Below are 9,043 nucleotides of genomic sequence, written 5' to 3'. Positions count from 1 at the left end.
TCCAGGGAGTGCTTATCCACGGAGTGCTCCCTTCTCGGATGGTGTAATGCTCTCTTTGCATGGATGTGTAGGAATTACAGCTCTTACCACACCGTATTTCCCAGTATCTTTTTGCATATCTGTTTCCTAGTGGTTTAGACATTCTTTGAGGTCAGGGATCTGGGATTATTCATCTCTGAATCTGTCAGTCTGTTCAGTAAATGCTCTGTGAATGTGAATGAATGAAGGCAGCCTGGGTGCCCACCAGGTGTCTGGGATCGGACAGTCAAGTATTGGTGTGAATGTGCAGATGGGGTCCTGCTCAGGGAAGCCTCTCTTGTATCCAACACCTTCTTTTTGGTCTTCTCTAGTGATGAGGAAAAGTCAACCAGCTGGGTGCACCCAGGGACGAAATCACCCATCCAGAGTGGACACTCCTCCGGCCCAGGTAAGGATCTCGTCTGTCCCCCACTGTGTGATCCAAGAGGAGGCAATGGCTTCAGGTGGCTGTAGGAACCCCCTGCCCTGACTTTGCTTCTGACTTTCCTTTCTCCAAGGACGGACTCGGCTAAGTGTTTGGCTCACCATCTAGGGGCTCCTGCGAGAGAGTTGATGCTCACCTCGAGGTTTTGTCAAGCTTCCAGCCCTGTGATTAGTATCTGGGCCCGACCTTTGACTACAAAGGTCTTACTCCTCTCTCAGCTCCCTGCTCAGTCAGACGATCCGCTCCATCTAAGAGCTCCTGAACTGGGCAGATCCCCGCCCCTAGCCCTGTACTGTAGAACTTTACGCTGTGATGGAAAGTGCTTTCTGTGCAGCCCAGTACAGCCCCTGTTAGCTACGTGTGGCTGCTGAGCAATCAAAATGGGATTAGTGTGACCTAGGAACTGAATTCTTTCTTCTCTTTTCTTCTCTTTCCTCTTCTCCCTTCCCTTCCCTCTCTCTTCCCTTCCCTTCCCGTTTCCCTTCCCTTCTCTCTTCCCTTCCCTTCCTTCTCTCTTCCCTTCCCTTTCCTTCTTTCTCTCTTCTCTTCCCTCCCCTCCCCTCTCTTCCCTTCCCTTCCCATCTTTTCTGGCCACCCATGGCATATGCCGTTCCCTGGCCAGGGATCAGATCTGAGCCACAGTTTTGACCTAAGCCACAGCTGCGGCAACACCAGATCCTTAACCCACTGTGCCAGGCTGGGGATCAAACCTGTGTCCCAGTGCTCCCAAGACACCGCTGATCCCATTGCACCACAGCGGGAACTCCCTGAATTTTTTTATTTTAACTAAATCAAATTTAAATAATCCCACATGACTGGTGGGAATGCCTTCACAGTGGGGAGAACATGAAAGAAAAGGGGATAGGACCAATACTGATCACTTGCTATGAAAGAGACTCCAGGGACACGGCAGGCTAGTGCAGAAGATGGGACACATTTAGGCAAAGATGATTTCATTCTAAACTGACAGGAGTTGGATGGCCGGGGTGCTTCAAGTGAACAACTCATTGTCCTCTTCAGGTTGTCATCGTAGACCAGTAAGGGGAGAGGTAAGAGTGACACTCTTGAGAACTGCTGGCCTTCCAGCCCTTCACCCAACCACACGGAGTCCTGGCCATGCATGTGGCAGAGCAGCACTGCTGGACACATGGTGTCGAGGTGTTGACTTGCTCAGAGGCTACTTTGTTTTAGACTTAGTACTGGAACCACTGTGATTTTAGAGTTGGAAGGGACTTCGGGGATCATGGAGTCTGACTCCTTCATTTTATTTTTTTTTAATTTTGAAATTTTTAAAAACATTTTTTTGGTCTTTTTTTGTCTTTTCTAGGGCCGCAACCACAGCATATGGAGGTTCCCAGGCTAGGGATCGAATCGGAGCTGTAGCCGCCGGCCTACGCCAGAGCCACAGCAACGCAGGATCCAAGCCGTGTCTGCGACCTACACCACAGCTCATGGCAATGCCGGATCCTTAACTCACTGAGCAAGGCCAGAGATCAAACCTGCAACCTCATGGTTCCTAGTCGGCTTTGTTAACCACTGAGCTTCAAAACGGGAACTCCTGACTCCTTCATTTTAAAGGAAGGGAAACGGAAGAGCAGAGAGGAAGTGCCTGGTTCAAGGCCACTCAGCTAGTAAGAACAAAGCAGTATCGGGTTAAATGCTTAAGTTCTAAGAGGCAGAGAGACGTGAGCTCACATCTTGGCTCGACTTTCTATCAGTGTGGTCTTGAGCAAGTGGTTTTCTGAGACGCACCATATTTGTTGTTGTTCTTGTTTATTTAGGGCCGCGCCTGTGGCATATGGAGGTTCCCAGGCTAAGGGTCGAATCAGAGCTGTAGCTGCTAACCTACACCACAGCCACAGCAATGAGGGATCAGAGCCACATCTGCGATCTACACCACAGCTCACAGCAATGCCGGATCCTTAACCACTGAGCAAGGCTAGGGATGGAACCCGTATCCTCATGGATACTAGTTGAGTTTGCTACTGCTGAGCTGTGATGGGAACTCCAGTGACTCAGCCTTTCCATCTGTAAAATGGGGACAGGATCAGGAACCGTGGAAGGTTGCAGCAGATTACTCGAGAGTCACCGTAGGATGGTGACCGCTATTGTTATTGTCACTCTCATATTTTTGACTTGAAGCAGGCCTCCTGGCTTCCAAGGCTGGGACCATTTTCTTCCTCTGGCCTGGTGTTGCCACCTTCCGCGCGCAGCTTGAGTCCATCCATCTCAATATATGACCCTAGGTAAGGCTGGAAGATGTGTACCAGCCTGTGAGCCGATTCATTTTTGGCTGAAGCCAACTGGTTGTCCAAGGCTGGGAAGGAGTTAAGATGCCCCTGAAGCTTGCTGGGAGGGCAGCTGCCTTAGCGGGCACTCCGCCTGGGCAGGAATATAAGCACTTTTGGTGTTGCCTGGGCAGAGAGGGCAGTGTGGCGGGAAGTTGCTGGAAAAGGCAGGGGACATAATCCACGCTGGCCTCTTTCCCAGGCACATCACAGTGGCAGGATTATTTATGATTCTGACCCAGTGGGGATCCCTCTACTTGCAGAGGCTGCCAACCCACGCCCTTCTGAATGGGAACATCCTCCCACAGGGACAGAGAGGAACAAGTAGCATTTATGGGGCAGCACAGAGGGAAGAATGTGAGCTTTGGAGGCAGCAGACCAGACTCACATCCTGGCCCAGACACTTCCTGTGTGACCTTAAGCAAGGTGATTAACCTCTCTGGGCCTCAGTTTCCTCATCTGTATAATGTTGCTGTGCAGATGAAAGGTGCTACTAGAGGTGAAAATTGTAGCTTAGAGGAAGGAAGCTCTCACTAAGTGGTAGCTGGTGTTATGATCCCTATGGACCAAGTCCTGCAGGGGGTGGGGGGTGTGGGTGGCCGGCTGCCCTGTCACATTGAAGCAGCAGCATCACCAGCAGAAACTGTGGACGTACAGACCCCTGATATAGGCGTGAGTAAAATGAATGAACAAAATTGGCCCTCCACTCTGTAGAACCCAGGCTCTGCTGTCCAGCAGCTTGTACCCTCAGGCAGCTGATAACATGGCGGGGAGGGATTCAGACCAGCAGTGAATAGCTGAACCTCGTATACAAGGCAGGTGATCGAACTGTCCAGAAAAATGGCAGTGATGGTCTGTTGAGAGAACCCGCACCTGTCTTCTAACACATCAGCCACAGGGCTCTTGCACCCTGAGTGCCCTGCCTGTCCCCATCTCAGACAGTGGATTGATTCCCTCAGGTTTCTCAAAAGACTCTTCCAGAGTTCCCGTCGTGGCTCAGTGGTTAACGAACCTGACTAGGAACCATGAGGTTTGCGGGTTTGATTCCTGGCCTCGCTCAGTGGGTTGAGGATCCCACGTTGCCATGAGCTATGGTGTGGTTCCCAGACACGGCTTAGATCCCGCGTGGCTGTGGCTGTGGTGTAGGCCAGCAGCTACAGCCCCGATTAGACCCCTAGCCTGGGAACCTCCATATGCCGCGGGTGCGGCCCTAAAAAGACAAAAAGACCAAAGAAAAAAAAGACTCTTTCTCCTCCACCTTAGGTTGGGGACACTGTGTTTGCCAGGGAAGCAGGACACTGCCAGGGTGGTGGCTGTGTGGGTAGCCGGTTCAGAGACAGAGGCTACCAGCGCTCTTTGGAGGCAGAGGCGCTGCGTCTCGGGAGCTGTCCAGCAGAGGCTGTGCTCATCTGGAGGACTGCCTGGATGCCTCTGAGCCACAGCCAGTTCCCTCTGCCACTCAGGCCTCTCTCATTCTGCAAGTCAGCGATTCTCTATTCTGAGCATTTTCATGGATACATTTTTTCAGAGGTGCTATTAAAAAATTTTGTTTTTGTCTTTCCATTCTGGGACTGATTTCCCAGGTCCTGTGTTTTGTCCAGAAGCAGCAGCATCTAGAGGTGATAATACTGGCCGGGGGTTTGAAGACTTGAGTCCTGGTCTGATCTTGGGTGCTAATTATCTGTGGGGTTCTTGGGCAGGTCACCCCCCCCCTTGCTTCTGCTTCTGTGATATAGGGAGGAATGACCCTGAGGACACTTTCAGTGTGTTCACTACTGGTTCTCCGGGGGCCAGCACAGGGCCTGGAACAGAGGAGATGCTCAGTAGAAGTTTGTTGGGGAGTTCCCTGGTGGCTCAGTGGGTTAAGGACCTGGTGTTGTCACTGCTGTGGTGCAGGTTTGATCTTTGGCCCAAGAACTTCCATATGCTACAGGTGCCACCATAAAAAAAAAAAAAAAAAGTTTGTTGAGTAAACAAGCAAAGCCTATGAAGCAGTGATTCCTTTAGTCACTTAACTGCTTATTGACGGAGTCATCCCTTCACTGCCATCTCTCTTATTATTTGCTGGAGACACAGGCTGATCGAAATAGTGGATGGAATGGAGTTCCCGTTGCGGCTCAGCAGGTTAAGAGCCCAACTAGTATCCATGAAGATGCAGGTTTGATCCCTGGCCTTGCACAGTGGGTTGAGAATCCGGCATTGCTCTGAGTTGTGGTATAGGTCGCAGATGCGGCTCAGATCTGGTGTTGCCATGGCTGTGGTGTAGGCTGGCAGCTGCAGTTCCAATTTGACCCCTAGCCTGGGAACTGCCATATGCCGCCGGTGTGGCCGTAAAAAGGACTAAAAAAAAAAAAAAAGGAATAGTGGATGGAAGAGGGTGAAATTGTTGGTTTGAACACTGTTGGCTTATCCTCGATTGTCCCTTGTTCTCCTGGACTCTGTCCCTCCCGAGTGTAGATCGGGCTTGTGGGGGAAGTGATGACTGTGATTTTGCTTCTTCACAGGTTTGCCCAATGGCTGGGAGATGGATTCCACCCCGGAAGGAGCTGTGTATTTCATCAAGTGAGTAAGATGGACTTTCTTCCTGGTTTTGCCATTGGTCCTACTTTTGTCCTTATGCCTGTCTCCTCCGGAAGGGAAGGTAGTTAAAGGGTCTTGCTGGAGGCTTTGCTGGGGTCTGTGACTGGCCAGAAGGCGTCAGGGCTCCAGAGTGAGCGCTGCAGATAAGCCAGGGCGTGTGTCTCTGTGTGTGTACCTTGGCCCGGGAGAGCTAGTGTCAATCATGGGAATTTTTCTGGGCTAGGGTGGGGTGGAATGGGGCGTGAGGAGCGCAGGGCTGGGCTGTGTGGCGGGAGGGACACGGTGCCACCGAGTGGAGGAAAGCAGCTGTTGTAGACGCAGAGGACAAAGGTTCAGAGGAAGGAGACAGAGCACAGGTGTCAGGAGGGGCGGGCAGTGGAGCCAGTTGGAGGGAAGAAGTGAGCTGGTTGCACAAACAGGCAGGTCACGTGGTGGCCAGGCTCTTGTCCCCTCTTGCATCACTCTTGCCCTCCTGGATGGGGGCGTTTGCCATCCTGGGGGTGGCAGGTGTGTGTCTGGTGCTCTGTTTTCGCCTAGCGTTGGTCAGTCTGTTGGCTGGGGTAGCTCGTTCTCAGCAGCTTGTCTAGGTATAACGGGGGAAGCAGGAGACAGCTCTCTAGGCTGGGTTGGTTCACATCTATCAGTTGGACTCTTTTCCGTCTGCCTTGGTCTGGGTCTCTCCTCCTCCCAGCCAGGCTGGGTCCTGGCTTCCTTCCCACGGGTGAGGCGGGCATGCTTGGGCCTGTAGGGCCAGTGGAGAGCAGGCTCCTCAGACAGTGGGGGCTCAGGCACTGGCAGAGGGAGCTCCCGCGTGGCTGGCGAGGGAGAACAGCTTCTCATCGCCTTCCCTCCCCACCTCCCTTCTTCCTCAGCTTCCTCCGTCTGTGCTGTGAGAGGGTCCACTTCCCATCTCTGCCTCAAGACCAGCCAGCACTTTCATCAGCTTGGCTGTTAGCCATATTCCTTTTTTTTTTTTTTTTTTTAAATCTTTTTTAGGGCCGCATCCGTGGCATGTGGAGGTTCCCAGGCTAGAGGTCGAATTGGAGCTGCAGCTGCCGGCCTACGCCACAGCCACGGCAACATCAGATCTGAGCTGCATCTGTGACCTTACACCACAGCTCATGGCAACACCGGATTCCCAACCCACTAAGTGAGGACAGGGATCAAACCTGCAGCCTCATGGTTCCTAGTCAGATTAGTTTCCACTGCACCACGACGGCAACTCCAACCATATTCTTAAACCAACCAACCAGAGTTCCCTTGGTGGCGCAGTGGTTAACGAATCCGACTAGGAACCATGAGGTTGCAGGTTCGATCCCTGCCCTTGCTCCGTGGGTTAACGATCTGGCGTTGCTGTGAGCTGTGGTGTGGGTCGCAGACACAGCTCGGATCCCGTATTGCTGTGGCTCTGGCGTAGGCCGGTGGCTACAGCTCCAATTAGACCCCCTACCCTGGGAACCTCCATGTGCCGCTGGAACGGCCCTAGAAAAGACAAAAAGACAAAACAAAAACAAAAAAAACCCAACCAAACAAAAAAACAAAAACACACACAAAAATGGACCAATTATCTGTTTTGGAAATCGTTCTGATATGACATGGCATTGTTTGTTTGTTTGTTTTTGTTTTTTTTGTTTTGTTTTGTTTTTTGTTTTTCCTTTTTAGAGCTGCACCTGCAGTACATGGAATTTCCCAGGCTAGGGGTCGAATCAAAGCTGCAGTTGCTGGCCTACACCACAGCCACAGCAATGCCAGGTCTGAGCCCTATTTTTGACCTATGCCACAGCTCACAGCCAAGCTGGTTATTTAACGCACTGAATGAAGCCAGGGATCAAACCCCCATCCTCACGAATACTAGTCGGTTTCATAACTGTTGAGCCACAACAGAAATTCCCTGATGTGATGTGGCTCTTAAAGCCTGAGCTTTTCCTGAAATTGAGCCAAATTCCTTCTTGGTTCAGTTAAGACATTTCTTCTTTTCTCCTTGAAGATTCCACCTTAGTATTCATTTATGTGCACCTGATTCTTGAGATTGTTGACAAATATATCATCTCATTACACCAATCTTTAAAAACTCACCACTTATTGGAGTTCCCATCATGGCTCAGCAGTTAATGAACCTGACTAACATCCATGAGGGTGCAGGTTCGATCCCTGGTCTCGCTCAGTGGGTTAAGGATCCGGCATTGTTGCAGATGTGGCTTGGATCCAGCGTTGCTGTGGCTGTGGCCTAGGCTGGCAGCTACAGCTCTGATTGGACTCCTAGCTTGGGAACCTCCATATGCTGCGGGTACGGCCCCCAAAAGACAAAACAAAAAACAAAAAACAAAAAAACCCCACCTCAGCACTTACTATGGTCTGACCTATTCCCCTCTCCGCTCTCATTTCCCACAACTGGGCAGCTGTGTGTTAATTTTCATCTTTCTCCTCGGTCAGGCCAAATTCATTCTGACCTCAGGACCTTTGCATTGGCTGTTTCCCCTGCCTGGGAGCATTTTCCTCCTATTTTTTCACATCTGGCTCCTACTTATCATTTAGTTCAAGTGTTGTCTTCTCAGGAGGTCCTTCCTGACAGCTCTGTCTGAAGTCCCCCCACTCCATTCCTCCTTAGTCCCTTTTACTATTCCTCATAGCACTGCCACGACCTATAAGGCTTTTGTTTATGTATTTTTTACTTATTTTATTGTTGGTATCCCCCATTGCATGTCAGCCCTGAGAGCAGATTCTGGCACTCTTGTGTTCCACTCCATCCTAGAACCTTTCTGGCACATGATAGGGACTCAATGCTTGGTGAAATAAATGAATGAATGAAAAATGGTGGGTGATGCTCAGTAGAGGCACAAGTAAGGCCTGCTTTGGATGCCAACCCAGAGCACCCTCCCTGACACCCCCAATCCCCTGAGTCCAGTCTGAACTTGCTCCTTCCCATCACCAACACCTGTTCCATCTTTGCTAGAAGTGCCACCAGGAGTTCCCGTGGTAACAAATCTGACCGGTATCCTTGAGGACTCAGGTTCAATCCCTGGCCTTGCTCAGTGGGTTAAGGCTCTGGTGTTGCCATGAGCTGTGGTGTATGTCACAGACACAGCTTGGATCCCGTGTTGCTGTGGCTGCGACGTAGGCTGGTGGCTGCAGCTCTGATTCGACCCCTAGCCTGGGAACTTCCATGTGCCTCAAGTGTGACCCTAAAAGAAAAAAAAAAGAAGAGGTGCCACCAAAGTAGAACCCTCAGGCCCTGCCCCCACATTGGTCCTATCAATTTCTCCCCTAAATATCTCTCAACTCACTTCTCATCATCCCCATTACCACCACCCAAGTTCATACCCACATAGGCTCTCGCCTGGGTCATTCTAGCAGCTTTCCAATTCATTTTCCTGCCTCCAGGCAATACTACTGCAAGGGTGCTTTTTTTTTTTTTCTATAATGCAGGTTTGGTTGTATCATTCTCTATTAAAAACTTTTCATGTGTCCCATCAGTTATAGGATAAAATCTAATTTCTTCACTCAGGTTCTTGAAAGGGCTTTTTTTTTTCCCTCTTTTTTCTTTTTTTGTCTTTTTACCATTTCTTGGGCCGCTTCTGTGGCATATGGAGGTTCCCAGGCTAGGGGTCTAATTGGAGCTGTAGCCACCAGCCTACACCAGAGCCACAGCAACACGGGATCCGAGCCGCGTCTGCGACCCACACCACAGCTCACAGCAATGTTGGATCCTTAA

At 50.7% G+C, this 9,043-nt stretch overlaps 1 protein-coding gene across 1 annotated transcript in view; it reads left to right on the top strand.

The window, feature by feature from the left end:
• The first annotated feature begins 346 nt into the window (after positions 1-346).
• Positions 347-9,043, top strand: part of PLEKHA6 (pleckstrin homology domain containing A6) — a 155,907-nt gene continuing 147,210 nt past the window's right edge. Inside the window, exons 1-2 of the mRNA XM_047752084.1 lie at positions 347-427; positions 5,256-5,313. Coding sequence (XP_047608040.1) covers positions 5,276-5,313 — 38 coding nt within the window. The 5' untranslated portion in view covers positions 347-427; positions 5,256-5,275. The remainder of the gene's footprint in view (positions 428-5,255; positions 5,314-9,043) is intronic.

The sequence above is a fragment of the Phacochoerus africanus genome, chromosome 11 (genome assembly GCF_016906955.1).
Source record: "Phacochoerus africanus isolate WHEZ1 chromosome 11, ROS_Pafr_v1, whole genome shotgun sequence".
In the NCBI taxonomy this organism is placed as follows: domain Eukaryota; kingdom Metazoa; phylum Chordata; class Mammalia; order Artiodactyla; family Suidae; genus Phacochoerus; species Phacochoerus africanus.
The sequence above is the reverse complement of the archived record's forward strand: the minus strand, read 5'-3'. Positions and strand labels throughout refer to the sequence as shown.